Raw genomic sequence first — 18,310 nt, 5'->3', positions numbered from 1 at the left:
TATAAAATAAAAATAATTCACAGACTGTTTGGACTGTACCAATATTTTAAGTAAACATCATCCCTGGCTCAGTCTAATCGAGTCAACATGAACACCGTCTGTAATCGGTTATTTGGGTCTGTTGTAATCACGTGACATTATTTTCCTCCCTCACTTCCGCATAGATCCGGAGCAGAGGAGCGGAGTATGGCGGCCGCTGCGGAGCGGCCCTCCTCTAAACTACCCGTTCACCGTTAACGACACCAGACCAGGACCTAACTAACTTAACTAACCAGCAGGTGAGTTCAACTGACCAGTGTGTTCGTGTTAGCGCTAGTAGAGGCTGTTTAGCGCGGGCCTTCTAGCTAACAGCTGCTAGAAGAACAACAACAACACGTTAGCTGTGACTCTCCTCTCGGATCGGCTCCCTTCACTTCTCTGTTGTGTCAGTTTGCTGAACAATGCTTTTTAAACAATGAGCAGCATTAGCCATCGAGCTAACTGTTCATGTAGCGGCGAGCTGTGTTTAATCTGACTCATTACTCAGGTGCAGGAGGATTAATGCTCAGTAAAAACCTCCCTGACCTGGTTTCACACACTTTAAATCATCTGTGACATAATATAGGTAAATAAATGGGAGTTCATATTGTTTCATTGAGATACTTGTTCCCTCCTCTTTCCATGTCATGTATTTTAAATTTCCTGGTGTTTATCCTGGTCCTCTCTCCTCTCAGCAAATCACATGTCCCTTTAAATCCATTTATAATCTGAAAACAAATCTCACAGTGAATATCTAAAGGAGCTGCAATGATTAGTCAATTCATTGGTCAGGAAATGACTGAGCAATTACAAATGTTTTTTTCCCCAGCTAATCAAATTATATGATTTGAGGCCTTTAAACTAAATATTATTTGGATGATGGACTGTAGGTCAGACAAATCAGTGATTCTGAAGATGTCACCCTGGACTGTGAGGAATCATATCCAGCGTTTTCCTGCAGGTTTTATAGATGAAATACAATATCACTTAATCAAGGAAACAATCAGTAGATGAATAAATAATGAAAATAGTTGGATGACAACTCCCTCCTCAAAGTGCAAGTCAGAGCATCGAGACTTTTAATTTAACCAGACAGATCTGACAGGAGACGCTCTTCAGATTTACACTGAATTTGTGACGACTTCATATTTAAAACGTGACGTTTTATTTGAGTGTTGGGGCTTAGAAATGTTCAGTTACAAACACTAAAGTCAGAATAATCAATATAATAACAGTACTCCTACACTCCTCCACTCTGTTAGCAGTATTATAATTTACTTTCATTCAATATTACTAGGCCATAGGAGTTGGTATTAAGTTATTTAAAACACTTAACTTGTGTTTTCCATTATTCGTGTATTTATTGAGATATTTGGTATATCTGTGTGTATCAGTGGTGAAACACAGTAATCAGACCCATTCATAAGAGAAAGTTGCAAGCACCACACTGCTAAAATACACCATCACAAGTAAAACTGTAAAATGTATATCCTGTCACAGTATCAATCACTAACTGTGCCATTTTCTTATATGTAAAATCAAAGCAAATATTTACTGTAGCTTTTTTTGTTTTTGATGTTGTAAAAACTAAATGTCCCTCCTCAATGTAATGAAATAGAATGTAACGAAGCGTAAAATGGAAAAACAAAATATAAGTACATAAATTCAAATACTGCAATACAGATAAGTGCCCAGTATACGTTATACCAAGCTGTAATGTCGGGTTTAGTGATGTAGCTCGAGGGTTTGTCTCATCACCTCTGCCTGTGTATCCGCGTCTGCCTAACCAATTCAAAATCACAAGCATCTGCTCAGATATGTTGTCACAAAAAAGCACATGATGCACTGTCATTTATTTTAAGGGATTTTTCTGTTTTGAAAGGCCAGAGAAGGTTAAAGTTCGTACAAGGAGAGTCTTGTCTGTTCCACTGCTCAGCCATGGTCTTAAGAAAAGTCTTTTGATATAAATAGTTTCCCCGTTTCTTATAGTGGATATCCTCTGCCTGTGTACTAAAGGCTAGTAAACCTCTAGATCTCTTAAATGATTTGGGAGCTGTCACAGAGTCTTAACGTCTAGGAAGGTTTATCCATAGACGTGTATATAGTTAATCAAAAGGCTTGAGAAAAAAAAATGACATCACTCTTTAAGACGTTTAAAGCACTTAAAACCAAAATTTTATATTGAGCGGCTTTATACATACCGGCCCTGATCTCTTGGGGCTAATGTTACACCACATGACCCAATTTCTCTCTATAATCTCCTCAGTGAGATCATGGATTTAACGTCATTTCTTACTAAGCTGAACATCAGTGAGAAAGGGTAGAAAAGGGCGTCACAAACAAACATGTTTACAACATTGAACAGTGTTAAAAAGTCTGGTTTTTTTACTTTGCAGTAAATTGCAGTTTTCCCAAAGGTTAAACCATGTGTCAATATGTGGTTTTCCCCAGACCGGTGTGTGAGTTCATAGACTATTATCTGATGCTCCATTTGGCAGTGTTGCCCACCCAGACCCTTCCCTCTGCCCCCCGATCCCCTGCTCTACCTCTGAGGGCTGAGGTTCATCCCTCCACCCCTCTGCTCCCTCCACAGACTCACAGCCAGTGCATCATGGTGGATGTAACCAAATGGCCCCTCTTCAGCCTGATGGGGCCTCAGGAGCTCTCCACCATCCTGAAGGCCTGCGTGTTTGGAACGTCTGCTAACGAGGCCATCTACATCACCAGTGATGATGAGGTGAGAGGTCACAGGGAAAATAAACTTGTGGTTGTGTTTTATGCCGTGGATGTTTAGAACAGTTTCATACAACATCAGTAGTGAAACAGGCCAACAACTAATCTTACAGGTGATGTTTGCTCTGCGTCACAGTTTTTTAAAGCGCCAGAGCCAGAGCTCCTCAGCTCTCTGTGTCAGTGCTGCCAGAGGTTATATTTCCACCCCTGTCCAGTTGTTTGTTTTTAGTGTGTGTGTATTTGTGGAGGGCCGATAGCACCCGACCTCCACCGGCAGCTCTCATCAGCGCTGCCTGCTGCTGGTCCTGTTTGTGTGTCAGCTGTGTGACCTGTTACCTCCTCAGCTGACTCAGACTGCCTCTGCTTAGCCCTGCTTATCACTGATCCACATTACATGCTCTGTTTTGTTTTTTTCTCTCCCTCCTCTTTCCACACTCAGGTGTATGTGTTTGGGTTGAACTGCAGTAACTGCCTGGGCACAGGGGACAGCCAGAGCACCGTGGTCCCCAAGAAGCTGGACTTCCTGAGTGGGAGGAAGGTGGTCAGCCTGAGCTACGGCAGCGGACCCCACGTCCTGCTGGCCACAGAGGGTAGCTGCACAAAACCTTTAATCCTCCTTTTCACGGTTGGGTTAAAGAAAGTGCAGCAGGAGAACTAATCTCTTTGTGTTTCAGACGGAGAGCTGTTTGCCTGGGGACATAATGGCTACAGCCAACTGGGAAATGGGACAACCAACCAAGGAGTCACCCCAGTACTCGTGTCCGCCAACCTGCTCAATAAGAAGGTCACAGAAGTGGCCTGTGGCTCTCACCACTCAATGGCTCTGACTGACTCAGGAGAAGTAAGTGTCTGCGGTGAAACAAATAGTTGCTTTTACAGTAAAAGTGTTCACAGAGCAGAATGGAAGCTTGTATAAAACCCTTGTAATGACACAGGTGACTCAGCTTTGGTCAGAGGCAGTGCTTAGTCACACAGACCCTTATGAGACCCTAAGTCCGATCACAGCAGGAGTTGATCCTCCTGAACTGAAACAGAAAACTAAGCTTGGCCAAAAGGAATCCATTGTGCCTCTAACTACTTCACACATGGTCGTCTTCTCATGCACCGTACAGTCAGGCTGTCTGTGTTAGCCTGATTCTCCCCAGATACAACAAGCGATTAGACACACAAACAAGACGACTTTGAATCATTTGAGATTTGTTAGTTGTTGAATGAGTAGTTCAACACTTTGGGAAATTAGCTTATTTGCTGAGACGAATAAGAAGATTGAAGCCACATTCATGTTCGTACATTAATGCCAAGCTGCCAGCAAACCTAAGCTGTTTGAGTTGTCTGGACAATTGGCTCCGGAATTTCGCCATAGTTGCATATGTTCACAACAATAGGAAATTCTCTGGAGCGTTGGGGTGAGGGCTAGTGCAGCATGAGGGGGGGGGAAAACATGCAGCCCCTCCGGATAATTTCAGGAGGATATCCTGAGCTCAGTGCATGTCTGAAAGCAGCTTCAGAAATAGAAATTCTATACATAACCCCCCGTTAAACCTTTTACATAACATATAATTATAATTTTCAAAGCCAGGCACCTGTGTCCAGTCTTTGTGTTCAGTTGCCGCTTCATATTTCATACTACAGACATGTGAATGGAATCAAACTTTTATCCCAAACTGTCAAACCCTTAGTATAAGCTGGCGTGTTATGATGCAACATGATACTGTAAACTACAATACCCCATGTCCTCTAGTGAAGGGCCCTCTGTCCAGATGACCCACTTTGATTACAGGTAGAAAACTAGAATGGCAGAGCACTTATCTTCAGTAAGGCACAACAGTCTCCTGAAACTCTGCACCAAATCCATAACGTTTGTTTGGACATAATTCTAAAACTATGAAGATATATTTGAACTGTTGATTCCCAACTAAAGTCACATTATCTGAGCTGAACATTGGTGGCAGTTGCATGTTTCTATCAATTAAATAGAAGAGATGGAGGATGTTAAACTCTCCATCATTCAGAGGAGAATCTGAAGCTCTTATAAACCTGCCTCCTTTTTAAAAGAGCTCTTTATCTCTCCATCATTTGAATGTATTGTCTCACCTCTCATCCTCCTCTCTTCCAGGTGTACGCGTGGGGCTACAACAACTGTGGTCAGGTGGGCTCAGGCTCCACAGCGAACCAGCCCACCCCCCGCAGAGTGTCCAGCTGCCTGCAGAACAAGGTGGCTGTCAGTATCGTCTGTGGTCAGACCTCGTCTCTGGCAGTGGTGGACAACGGAGAGGTGATTTCCTGGTTCACACTTGATAAATTAAAGTTGTTATCCAGTAGAATCCAGCCAATGAAAACTTGTACTTTCTCTTCCTGTCACTGCAGGTGTACGGTTGGGGCTATAACGGGAACGGTCAACTGGGACTGGGAAACAACGGGAACCAGCTCACTCCCTGTCGACTTGTGGCTCTGCAGGGTTTATGTGTGCAACAGGTTTGAAATTACACTCACAAAAACATACTTTTATGAATCTCTTGTTACACATGGACACTGAGATCTGATATAACACAATTCTATCAATACACAATGAACAGTTCAGACCTGTTCAGTTGGATTCTCCTCAGTTGTTCCTTCAATATTTTCTTTCTCTGAATGGTTTTAAGAAGGAAATTCTAAAATTCATGCACTAACCGTAACCCTAACTCAAGTTGAGATATTAAGCATCTTATTTATTTATCATTTATTTAAGATGATGTAGTTACATTTTTTTTTAAAGAATTACATTTTTTTTGTAATCAAACTAAAAAAGTGACTTCACGTCTTTGTCACTTCATTTATAGTCGTGAGTGAATATTCTCAACAAATTCTGTCGCACAAGTGCTCAAATGTTTTCCCATAAAAATGCCTTCGTATAAATGAGATTATAAACTATGATGCACCTAAAAATTGAATGCCATATACTTTGTTTTATTATTTCATGTAAAACAGACTTTTATTCAATTTTCAATGTGTAAAACATTTTTTTTGATATCTCCTCCAGATTGTCTCAGGCTACGCCCACTCCCTGGCACTGACCGATGAGGGGCTGCTGTATGCGTGGGGCGCCAACACATACGGACAACTGGGCACCGGCAACAAGAGCAACCAGCTGAGCCCGGTTCAGATCATGACCGAGAAAGAGAGGTGAGCGAGGCCGTGACGTCGCAGCAGACAAAAACAATAGATCCTCTCTCTTGGGTCTCGCACTCTGTGATCGACTGATTTCTCTTCTTCTCTGACAGAATCGTAGAGATCGCTGCCTGTCACTCCACGCACACGTCTGCTGCCAAGACCCAGAGTGGTCAGGTGTTCATGTGGGGCCAGTGCAGGGGCCAGTCTTTAGTGCTGCCTCACCTCACACACTTTACCTGCACTGACGATGTGTTCGCCTGCTTCGCCACCCCCTCAGTCATGTGGAAGCTTCTCTCCATGGGTGAGGAAAGGAAAAGTGCCCTACGATGCAGTAACTAAAGCACAGCACCAGTTATTTTGACATAATCGTCGTTTTTTATCTTTCTAATGCCAGACGTGTGTGTGTGTGTGTGTGTGTGTGTGTGTGTGTGTGTGTGTGTGTGTGTGTGTGTGTGTGTGTGTGTGTGTGTGTGTGTGTGTGTGTGTGTGTGTGTGTGTGTGTGTGTGTGTGTGTGTTTTCCTGCTCCAGAGCACGATGACTTCTTGACCGTGGCTCAGTCTCTGAAGAAAGAGTTTGACAACCCAGAGACGGCCGACCTCAAGTTCTGCGTCGACGGCAAATACATCTACGTCCACAAAGCAGTTCTCAAAATCAGGTCGGGTTTTTTTATTTTTTATCTCACAGCTGTTTGATTAAATCCTGGAAGTATAAGATAGAATTTATAGATCTGTATTAAACCACATATTCTGCAGGTGTGAACACTTCAGATCCATGTTTCAGTCCCATTGGAACGAAGACATGAAGGAGGTGATTGAAATCGACCAGTTCTCCTACCCGGTGTACCGCTCCTTCCTGGAGTTCCTCTACACGGACAACGTGGAGTTGTCCCCTGAAGATGCTATTGGTCAGACTCGCACACGTGTTGCTTACTCTCACATCCTGGCATTTAGCCGTCAGTTGTTTCTTATTTATTCGTCTGTGCCTGTGCTCTCTCAGGGCTGCTGGATCTGGCGACATCATACTGTGAGAACCGCCTGAAACGACTTTGTCAACACATCATCAAGAGAGGGATCACCGTGGAAAATGCCTTCTCGCTGCTGTCGGCTGCTGTGCGCTATGATGCCGAGGTCAGTTCTCACCACCAGTCCACAGACTCGTATACTTTGGTATATGTATATTGTAAAAAGCCTTATTTAACTTAGCTTGAAATTAGGGCTGGGCAGTTATCCTGAAATGTCATTTATAACCTCTAATCGACCTAATTTGGCTCATGTCGGTTACCTGGGTGGAAGTCGGGGAAAAAATCTGGTGTGTTTATGGGCCTGATATTTATGAGTGTGTGCAATTTGGTGCAGTTTCAAATGAAAATACTTAACTGTACAGCAAATATGAAGCTAATGCAACAGTTCGCTTCACATAAACACTGCAAACAGGAGGAAACAGGAGATTGGTGCCAAGTTATTCCTTGAAACCATAAACAACGTAACAGAAAGGAGGCAATAAGAAAACAGCTGGAAATGTCCTGCAGAACAACAGTGAGGTTACAGTCACTTTTACTATGTAAGACCACAAAGTTCTCTCTGAGATCCTAGAGCTGAAAAAGCCTGAGGTCTCCAGCATTTGTTGGAAAATATATTTGTGCATCTTATCAACGACCAAATGTTTGTGCAGGCGATGCCGAGAAGAATCGAGAGAAACTGGTGGAGTAATTTAAAGAATGGTGTTGATTTCTTGGACATTTTTTGGGCCAAATTGAGGAACACGCTGGTTATTTCTGCTCTTCTCTTTGTCATCCAGGACCTGGAGGAGTTCTGCTTTAAGTTCTGTGTGAATCACCTGACCGAGGTCACCCAGACAACTGCTTTCTGGCAGATCGACGGCAACTTGCTCAAGGATTTCATTTGTCGAGCGAGCCGCTGCGGAGCCTTCAAGAACTGACCTCAGCCCGAGGTAACGATGGCAACAGACGGAGAGGGGGCTGTGGGATTCTGGGAGTGAATTCTCAAAGGACGTCATCCCTTCTGTAACTCTGGCTCCAGAGTGGAGATCTTTAGATAATCACCATCGCTGTCAAATCCGTTGTTCCTCTCATTCCAGACTAGAAGCACTCTCCATCATATGAGCTGCGCCCACTGACTTTAGAGGACAGAGCTGACAGAGCAGCGTGACAGCAGAGTCCAGAGCCACAGTGCCTGACTGCCTACCCACTTACACATGTTGTGTAAAGGAAACACTATTATCGCTTGATTAAGTTGTTTCTTTTGACTTGAGATTTTTCTGCCAGTTTGCTACTTTACTATTTCCATTTTTCTGTTGAATTGACCAAGACACTTGTTTAGGGTTTGCACTCGTATTTTTTAATATGATTATGTTTTGCTTTACTTTAAGACCACATAATTAGTTTGGATACAGCATCTGGTATCATGGTTTTCAGGCTGAGGCTCTTTTGACGACTGGACACTGACATATCAAATGATACATGAGTTTTTCTAGTCTTATCAACCACTCAAAGCGCTTTACACTACAAGTCTCAGTCATCCATTTATTTAGAATGCATAGAATGCAGTGTAGGACCAGAGAAGCCGGGTATCGAAGCACCGACCTTCTTGTTTACCTCCTGACTTGCTTCCGCAGCTGCGACACACGACTTTGATCTTGTGTCTTGGTTGTCATTTGACCCAAAGATGGAAACTCGGGTTACAAGTGAGATTCAGAGCAGTGTGATTGATCGAGGGCCTTAACACCCGACACTGAGCCAGCCCCAGGTGTCTGCACTAGTTTCAGACCAACACGAGTTGTCATGTCCAGCACCCACGCTTATTAAATTATAAATGCACTTATGCCCCTGCGAGCAGCCACGGGCGTTTTGGTCTTAAAATGAGGTGGTCAGAGGCAACACAGCTGTTGTTTTAAGGCACATTATCAGGAGAGTAAACATGCACTTGATCTGCAAAGAAGCGTTTTCTCTTCCTACCAATCCGACCCGCTTCACGTGCACCTGGCTTTGAGCGGAAATGAGAAATGACTCCGATTGGTTTATCGCCACGTTACGCTAAAAAACACACCCATGATTAATAATGTGATTTAAAGGCAACACTTTTAAATCACGTGAACCAAAGCGAAAGTGGATTTGGACACTTCCTGCACACGCTGCAGACCATGTGCTTAGGTTGTTCAAATAGAGCCTCCAGTCTTTAACTGTGGATTCCTCTTTAAAGTTATGGATTGCTTAGGTTGGAAAGTGTTATTTTTGTGCAGCTATTTAGTTTTTTTTATATTGCAACAAAACAATAAGTGGCTGTTAACCTTTTACCAGCTGTAACAAATGTATGGAGCCATTAAATATCTGTTGAAAGCAGACGGTGTTTTCAGAAGCTTCGGCTGAGCGGGACTTTGAAGACTCCGTCTGACATCTACTGGATGTTGGATGCATTATTTTACAGTATTCACATTGTTTGGGGACATTTGCAGTTTGGCACTACTGCTGTGGGTGTTTTAAGGATTTGCTCAATTCTATGCAGGACATTTCTCATTTAAAATCAATAATGTTTTATTGATTGATACTGACTTATGAGGTGCCAGTGACATTTTGTGACCTGCTAGTAAATAGATAACAAGAATGATCTGTGTTGGTTTTCTGTAAACTTTCTCATTATACGAGATGACTTTGAATGTCTCCTCACCGGCGACATATTTTCAGGTTGTCCATCCGTATGTAGAGGATTCTCAAATTTCTACTCAAATGAACTGATTAGAGTTTGGGGGTCAAAGGTCAAGGTGACCTCACAAAGTACGTTTGATGTTTTTCTTGAATGTGATGTCTTAAGATCAGGTTGAGGGAATTTCTACAAAATGGGCACAAACGTTCACACACCAGCATATTTCACTTTCATGATATCATTTATCAGTTTAAGTGTGTAACAGTTCTAAGAAGAAATTTGTTCCAGGCTAAAGACAAATTCCTCTTTCATCCTTCATGCAAACAAACCAGACATCTGGACTCAACTGTGCAAACTGGATACAGAAAATTAACACAAACAAAGCTAAATACTTGGCTGTAAACTTCCACATTATTGAAGCTTTTCTCTGTTTTTCACTAGTTTGGTTTAAATTGTATAAATGAGTGATGTAGATACAAGTACCTTTTTGAACCAGGTTGTGAGATATTCACAAATACACAGATCTACATAAAACCCAATACAGAAATAAAATCCAGACATGATCAAATAATTATTGTGGGTCAGTATATCTACAGTAAAATCTCCTCAAATAGGTTATGAAAAAGCGAGTGATACAACATCTCAGTTAAACATAATTGTACAAACTTCAGAACAAACATTATTCAAAAAATCATTAGTAACATCTCTTTCAGACGAGCTACGTTCAGTTTACTGGTTTCGATATTTAATAGCTTTCAATTCTACATGTTCAGTTTTCATTTTTTAAGGAAAATCAATAAAACTATAAATACAGTTAATACAAAATTTAAAAAATATCAATGTTCATAATTTTAAATGCAAAAGAAGTAAAAGTTTAAGTAAGCGGACGGCCTCATCTCCTCAGTGCTGAGATGACCTGTTTCATGGCGGCTGCTGCCTTCATCAGCTCCTTCTGTTTCCGTTGTAACTCTGCAAAAACAATATATTGTTATTTATTAATGTTGAATTTATAGAAAGAAAGTAGATCAGTGCTTTACGCCTCCTTTACTGTTAAACAAGTTGTTTTTCAGATGCAATTTCTTCTGCCACATCGTTCAATGCTAATAAATCCTGTGTGTGGTTATTTATAGAGACGTCTGTTAGCTGGTCCCATATTTTGCAGCTTCAAACATTTACATTTAATGCTTCACCACCTCTCCTCCACTTGGCTCAATGATGAATAATCTGCCTGTTATTTCCTCGTTTCAAACATTTTGTCTATGAAATGTTATTTAGTGGAAAAACCAGCACAACTTCCCAGAGCTGATAGTTACACATTTTATTTACGTTCATATTCTGTCTGATGAAAAAATGATTGAAACAACTCATCAATTATCAAAATAGGTTAAATAGGTTTAATTTTCCTGATTCTAATCGAATAATTGTCTCATCATTACAACTCTGTGTGCTGCCCATTGTAAGCTCAGTTTTTATCCCTGTCCATTTGCCTTTAAGCAAGATTACGCACAAACTACTGGATGGAGGTGGGAGGAGGTGGGAGGAGGTGGGATGGGTCAGGAAATAACCCATTTAATTTAGGTGAGGATCGGAATCAGGTGTCGGATCCTGGAATTTTCTTTTCACTATCTTTAACATTGTAATGTTTTGATATTTTCCCTGTTTTCCCAGGGAACAATTCAGGGCTCTTGATGAAACAAATCAAGCATATTTAAGAAATTGAAATCTATGAGTGTGTGAAATTTGGTGCAGATTGTTTATTAAGGGTCTATTGGGCCTTGGGGGGGGGAGTCTGTGCTCTACTGAGTGACATACCAGTCCTGAAATGGACGTTTTAAGGCCTAACAAAGGCCCTTTTACCTCAGACAACATCCCATAAAAGAAATGGCAATGAAATGTAGTGACCAGACCAAAAAACTGGCCTGAAGGGGGCGCCAAAACACAGGTCACAACCATAGAACTGTACAGATTTTTATATTTCCGTCTCAACTTGTGATTTTCATCTCTGTGTTTTTTACACAACCTCAGCTTCCATCAGTGTGATGGCCCTCACAAGTGTTTACATGTGAGGGCCAGAAGGTACCAGCCTCACTGTCTCTAGAGTAACAACGTTAAAAAGTCAACCTCACCTTTCTGCTGCTTGGCCACAATCTCCTCCAGCTTCCCAGAAGCCGCCATCACTTTTAGCGCATGATTGCAATCTGTGGAAAGAAGAGAGTCTAAACCAATACTGCAGGGTTAAACACATGAATAAACCAGGTTGTCCCAGGAACTCTTACCGCCCTCACTGGCCTGGTCCGACTGAATTCTGCCGGCAATATCATTCATCTCATTAATGAAATCTGTGAATATGGCCTGTGTGCATCCTGCAGCGTTGCAGCCTTTCCAGAAGCTCTGGGAGTCGATGCTGGGCTCCGGGTCAGAGGGAGGCTCCACAGGATGCGGTGGAGAGGAGACGCAGATGGTTTCAGGTGGAGCCTTGGGAATGGACGAGCTGGTGCAGGGAGGGGAGCCAGGAGGACTGAGGGGTTTGGATTGGTCAGCAGAGGGAGGGGAACCAGTGGAGCTTTGCTGTGGGACGGAGGGTCCAGCGGTGTGTTGATCAGGACTGGACCCTGAGATAAGAGAGAGAGCACCATATGCACAACATATGGTAGCAAGTGAAAGTTTTCTATCAAGCTCACGATTCTGATGCCTGGACTTTGCATGAAGGCCGATACCGAGTACTGATCCAACACAAGTGCATTTTTAAAAATAACAACTTATATAATATATTTTAACAGCTCTTTGCTACTAACTATGAATGGAAGTGGTGATTGCTACTATTATTGTTTGGCCTGGCTCAGGTTAAACCCTTTTAAAAACACAGATAATGAATACCATAGAACTTCTTTCATAATGTAGTTTGAGAATCATAACTGAAAATAAACACAATTACATAAATCTAGGAATTAACAATTACTGCCTTAAGATAACTGTTAAGGTGCAGCCACAGAATACAGTCATACTTGACGATTCCTATGAAATGCAGTCAAATGATACATTTTAAATGTATCATTTGACTGCATTTCATACAAATTTTAAGAGGAAAACGTACCTTCATCTTTCTTTCCCTCCTCCTCCACCTCCTCCTCCTCATTAACCACTTGGGGACATTTCACTACCACCGCTGGAGGAGTGAGTTCAGAACTCTGTGAAAGTGACATGCAGATTTGGACAGGAAACAGCAGACTCTCCGAATCATCCTGAGAACAAGCAAACGTGATCTCATGTCACAGCGGTGATGATATAAACCAATTTATCAATCACACGTGAAAACATATTGTATATAGATTATGTGATTAAATGATCCCTGCAGCTGATTAATTCAAATGATCTTAAAGAAGCAAAACACTAAATCTAATTGTGCACTTAATTATAAATTAGGAAAACGTGTATTTGTCCTTGTATTATTTGTTTTCTGTTTATTTTATTATCTTTATTATTACCATCATGATTTATTTGTTATTCTCTTTCTTCACACACTGTGTCCTGCTACCTATCTAGTAGTATATCTCCATACTATCTGTATGTCTATGTTTATGCACTAATTGGGGAATAAAGGGGGGGAAATTAAAGAAATTAAACTGTCAAATGTAGAAAATAACCAAAAGATGAGAATGTATGTGTTCAAAACACAAACAAACTTTGTGCACAGGAGCAACTCACTGAATCCATGGTTGAGTCATCTTCATCTGTAATTCTCCTGCTGTTCTCATCCTCCAGGGGATTTCCTACGGTAAGTTTACAAACCAATCGTGTTCAGCATCATGTTTCCGTTGTACAGTCGGTAATATAATCTGAATGTGAGGGTTTACCTGAGGGAGACTGTGAGGGACCGTCTTTTCTGTGAAGGCAGAAGAATCATCAAGGAATTATCCTCCACTGTCATTTTCATACCGAGAGACCAGCGGAAAGAGAAACTGTGCATGGTGATGTAATCAGCAGCTGTTGTTGTGTCTCAGTCTTACCTGACAAACTGAAGCACAGTGAAGAAGAGGAGAAGATTGGTATCAGCTTATTAAACATCTCTAATGATATTAGTGATAAGAAATAATTAATACAGAGGCTTCGACCTACTTGCTGCTCTGGAACAGAATTGGCACTTTCATCTATGTCTGACTCTAAAGGGGCAAACAAATCCATATCTGCAGAAGACAGGGAATCATATAGATCAGTATGTGATTTAAGAGTGATACACACACACACACACACACACACAGAGGTTACACTAACTTATGTAAGTGAGTTCACCTGAGTCTGAAGAATTTTCAGTTATTTTGAACGTCTGGCCTTTACATTTACGTTTCGAGTGGCTCTCCTCCAGCCTGCGACAGAGAGATCACATGTAAAACATCGTGGTGGCAAGAAACTACAGGATGTAAGTGTAAAGGATAAATTGACAAATCAAATATATATCAAATAATAAAACTACATTTAACTATAAAAATATAGTGTTCTTTTTTTTTTACCTGTATTAAGTCTGTACTTATTAAGGAGTATCTACCATATTGAATTGAATTAAAACCTCAGTTGAGTACAAGAGATATGAAGGAATATCTGAGTCTAATTAAGTAATAATTGAAGATAAAGTGAAGTAGCTGAGAAGAGAAAAATATTTCTCAATTTCAAAGTGCAGCAAAAGTAGCATTAAATGAACGATACCATAATTGAGACAAATTATTAAAAGGTTCAGTGTGTAGAATTTAGTGACATCTAGTGGTGAAGTTGCATGTTGCAGCTGAATACCCTCACCTCACCCTTCTCTTCCAAACATTAGAGAGAACCTGTGGCAGCCTTCAGTTGTCCTAAAAACTCAAAAGATGTTTAGTTTGTCCAGTCTGGGCTACTGTAAAAAACATGGTGGCCTCCGTAGAGAGGAGCCCCTCCTGATGTAAATATAAAGTATTTAAATATGAAGGGTCCATTCTAGGGTAAAGAAAACAATAATTTACAATTTAGATGATTGGTGAAAACATCACTAGGATTATTTCATGTTCAATTCCTGCCAATAGATCCCTTTCACCTAAATCTTACACACTGGACCTTATTACATTTCAAATCGCAGAAACCTCTTAATAATATCTGAGAGCAGGAGATTCTACAGATGCTACACTAAAGTTTTGAAGGCTAAGGGATGCAAATTGTGACAAACTTACTCGTCTAGACTCAACCGTCTCTGCGTCAAACACAAAAGCAGAGTGGTTAAAATCCCAGAGTCATTCGGAATTGAAACAGTATTAAAAAGATTTATTTGAAGTGATCGTGAATAATGTGTGAACCTTGACAGGCAATGGTCTCGGACCGCAGGGCGATTTCGAGTTGCTGCTGGAAACAAACGGTCCGGCTGCCGGAGAATCGTCTGTCAGGTAGAAAGCCGTTTCAGCTGTGAGGCTAAAAGCTGAAACACCTTAAAACAGAAAATGTGAGACTCTCTCCGAGCAGAACTTACCATCACCGTTCCTCTTATGTGACGAAGGAGCGTGTTTGTCACAATAGCACCTGAAAACACACGGTTATCACAACATGATCAGATGAGAGCAGATCAAAAATATTTACTTGTCAACTTATTGAGGAAGATGTTTGTTAGACGAACATACTCACATATCGATGGCGTGAGACAAACTATCCAGACTGATGTTTCCTTCTTTCTTCTCACAGGTGAGACAGTGAACCTTGATGACAATAAACATGCAGGTCATTACTTATATTAAACAGAATCTGACGCATGATGTGATGTACAATACTGAAATATAGAAATTTAAACAATGACATCTATGCTGACATAATTACATGAAATGACCAAAACCAATAAACAGTCATCCTGCGCAGCACACACAGGGTTTTATTTTCACCTCTGTCTGGGCGTGTGAGTATATCTACGAAGAACCTCAATGACCCAGGGACGGAATTTCACCAAACTTGGTGGTAATATTACTTGGGAGTGTATCTCCAGATGATTAACATTTGGAGTTGATCGGTCAAGGTCAACACACATATCGTCAGAGAAAAACCTTTTCCAAGATATCTCCGCAAATAAATCTGAAAATGATTTCCCATCAGATGATGTTATAGGATAAGTGACGTCATGAAAAAGTCACTACGAAGTCAGTATATAACGTCACACATTTATCGAGTTATCTGAATTCTATAGGACTGTACACATGACCTAAAACTTACATAGATCAAAAGAGAATCACCAAAATTGAATCAGTTCCTTTCTGAGTTCAAGTGAATGATAGTTTAAAGAGATTCTCTCAAGGCGTCCTTCAAATATCATGTTCACGAGAACCGTCTTGATGAAGTCATAATGAAATTACACTATTACAGCATGAAAAAGTTGCCTGATTGGTGTAGTGTGCACGGAGGACATGAATCGCCCTCTGATGCTTTTGAATGATCCTGTTAAAAAGTTTTCCCTGTTGATCTTCAAAAACTATTAAACCAAAAATACTAGTAGTATAGTATAGTAGTAATAGTCATTCCCTATAGGACACAAAATGTGTAATAATCCTCCCCCGAAAATAGTCCCCAATAAATGTACTATTTCCTCCGACTTGTATGAAATTTTCTTTAATTGGAAGTTTTTGAACATTTCTTTTTTTGGGGTGTTTTGTGGTTTTAACTGATGTGTGTTCTGTCATTGTATCAGATCAGTTACTTTATCAGTCAAACCTTAGTTGATCCAGCTCCACTGGGATTGTTGGAGGTTCCAGGTTCTGATGAGTTAGAGTTGATCCCCTTTACCAAACCATTGCTTTGTGTGTCTGGGACAAAGAAAAACACTCGAGTCAAAAAATGTTCACATGAAAAACCGAAGGAGTAAAAATTCAAAGATGCTCACTTACTTTGTGGCTGTTGGTGCTGGAAGCAGTACAACCTGGTACATTAAAACACATACATGTAGTTTAATGTAAATAATCAGTTATTCAAATAAACTTGTGACCTGCAGTACCGGCGTCTTCAGAACACAGGAGGGATTTTTCTCGTTAAACATGTGTTGAACTGACCCATAACTCCCTTTGACCTGATCTTCGATGTCCTTCGCCCCCTCCTGAACAGCACAGGGGTAGTGGTAGGACCTCTTGCAGCTTTTGACCTCACACCCGGCAGTGGCGCCCTTTGTCTTACATTTGCTGCATCGCTGAAGCAAACGAATTAGTGGCACGAGTAAAAAAAAAACAGACTCAAGCACTCAGTCAGTGGGTCAGACTGGTTCTGACGTGAAGGTGTTAGTGAGATTTACCAGTTTTCTTCCTCGTGTGACCTCCTTCAGCACATCCTCCACGGAGAAACCGAACAGGTCGTCAAACAGAGGGGAATCCCGACAATAAATACCCGAGGAAAACAACTGTAAAAACAGAAATGGCACGAGTGAGGAGAAATGTGTTGGGCAATGACATGTTAATTCAGACGTGCACGTATCTAAGTGTTTAAATTAAGAAACGTTAAACATATTAAATGAAGCACAAACATAGAAATCTGTGCATTAAAAGCACAGATTTGATAGGACAATATCAAATGAATATCAGCTGAACGAATGAGGATCAAATCTGGATTAAAACAGAAATATATGAATAAATATGTTTGAATTCTAAAGTGTTTAACACTTAATCCACAACCACTCAACCATAAGATCAGGAAAAATCATTGAGCCAAACTGGTGTGGATCTTTTGGGGCTGATGAAGATATACCGACTATTAAGGAATTCAAACAATTCTGTCACTGAAATATATCCACAAATATTTGACAATGACTAAGCGGTTTTAAATCTGTAAATGAAAAATCAGCAAAGACTCCTCATTACACAGTAGAAGAGCAAGTCTTGACGTGGCTGTGAAACACACGTATGACCTCTGACCTTTATAACATGAGGATTCAAACATTCCGCACTGTGGAGTTTCTGTTGTTTTTCTACCGCAGTCCCTGCCCCGACATGAACTCAGCCCTGGTTTCACTTCTCACGTTCGCTGCGGCCACACTCGAGTCTAACTTCACTTCACTTTCTCTGATAACAACAATAATTCATCTGTGAGTCAAATGAAGTATCTGTATAAAAGCGGGTTGTTACCAAACAGTTCTGATGAGCAGCGACTTCATCTTTGATAGATAAAGCTCCGGTGGTCGTCGTCTCCTCGGAGCGTTTACAGAGGACACAGGACACGACGGGACCCAGACTCATTTCTGACGAACGAGCCCACCTCCAGGTTTGTTCACGTCTCCTCAGAAGATTATTATTATTATTATTATTATTATTATTATGCAGATATCCCAGCTGCAGGGTTCCGGAGCCACTTCCTGCTGTGATCTTTCGCCGCCTTTATTTTTGGAGGCGGGTTGCCAGGTTGGTAAAAGAAAAACAGTGTGACACTCCCCCATCGAGCTCCCACATTCACAGTTTGAATCGTTCGGCAGTTGATGATATAATCCTTGATTTCAGCTCTTGTCAAAACAAATACATAATAAATGTTTCATATACATAAACATATTTGAAAAAAAGGAGTCAAAATGATGGGATTTTGCAAACCTGGCAACTCAAATGGACAGTTTCACTTTCGTGTCTGGTCTTAGTGACTTTCATCTTCGACACTGTTTGTAAAATCTATTAACGTTCCATAAAAATGTGTCCTTTTACTTTAACCACAAATAAATGAATTATTATTTGGCTTTAAACGAGCCAAAGACGAGACATAAGAGTCAAACCTGTGA

At 41.0% G+C, this 18,310-nt stretch overlaps 2 protein-coding genes across 2 annotated transcripts; one reads left to right on the top strand and one right to left on the bottom strand.

Moving 5' to 3' along the window:
- Nucleotides 1-120: 120 nt before the first annotated feature.
- Nucleotides 121-9,525, top strand: rcbtb1 (regulator of chromosome condensation (RCC1) and BTB (POZ) domain containing protein 1). Its single transcript, XM_035173646.2, has 12 exons — nucleotides 121-278; nucleotides 2,612-2,755; nucleotides 3,191-3,341; nucleotides 3,426-3,592; nucleotides 4,868-5,026; nucleotides 5,119-5,226; nucleotides 5,774-5,916; nucleotides 6,015-6,205; nucleotides 6,434-6,560; nucleotides 6,658-6,809; nucleotides 6,902-7,032; nucleotides 7,703-9,525. The coding sequence occupies exons 2-12, from the start codon at nucleotides 2,630-2,632 to the stop codon at nucleotides 7,841-7,843; spliced, it is 1,596 nt and encodes a 531-aa protein (XP_035029537.2). The 5' UTR covers nucleotides 121-278; nucleotides 2,612-2,629; the 3' UTR covers nucleotides 7,844-9,525.
- A 261-nt stretch (nucleotides 9,526-9,786) lies between these two features.
- On the bottom strand, nucleotides 9,787-17,922 carry phf11 (PHD finger protein 11). The gene is made up of 18 exons (XM_035173647.2): nucleotides 17,673-17,922; nucleotides 16,847-16,951; nucleotides 16,611-16,744; nucleotides 16,449-16,480; nucleotides 16,276-16,367; nucleotides 15,205-15,275; nucleotides 15,053-15,102; nucleotides 14,883-14,962; nucleotides 14,760-14,779; nucleotides 13,855-13,928; nucleotides 13,681-13,748; nucleotides 13,572-13,579; nucleotides 13,419-13,447; nucleotides 13,270-13,334; nucleotides 12,659-12,806; nucleotides 11,841-12,176; nucleotides 11,691-11,762; nucleotides 9,787-10,533 (listed from the first exon to the last, which is right to left on the bottom strand). Exons 1-18 carry the CDS (start codon nucleotides 17,781-17,783, stop codon nucleotides 10,457-10,459), a joined length of 1,572 nt encoding a protein of 523 aa, XP_035029538.2. The 5' UTR covers nucleotides 17,784-17,922; the 3' UTR covers nucleotides 9,787-10,456.
- Between the last annotated feature and the right edge of the window lie 388 nt (nucleotides 17,923-18,310).

Source organism: Hippoglossus stenolepis, chromosome 13 (genome assembly GCF_022539355.2).
Source record: "Hippoglossus stenolepis isolate QCI-W04-F060 chromosome 13, HSTE1.2, whole genome shotgun sequence".
NCBI classification, from domain to species: Eukaryota; Metazoa; Chordata; class Actinopteri; order Pleuronectiformes; family Pleuronectidae; genus Hippoglossus; species Hippoglossus stenolepis.
Note: the sequence above shows the minus strand (reverse complement) of the source record. Positions and strands in the feature narration are given on the sequence as shown.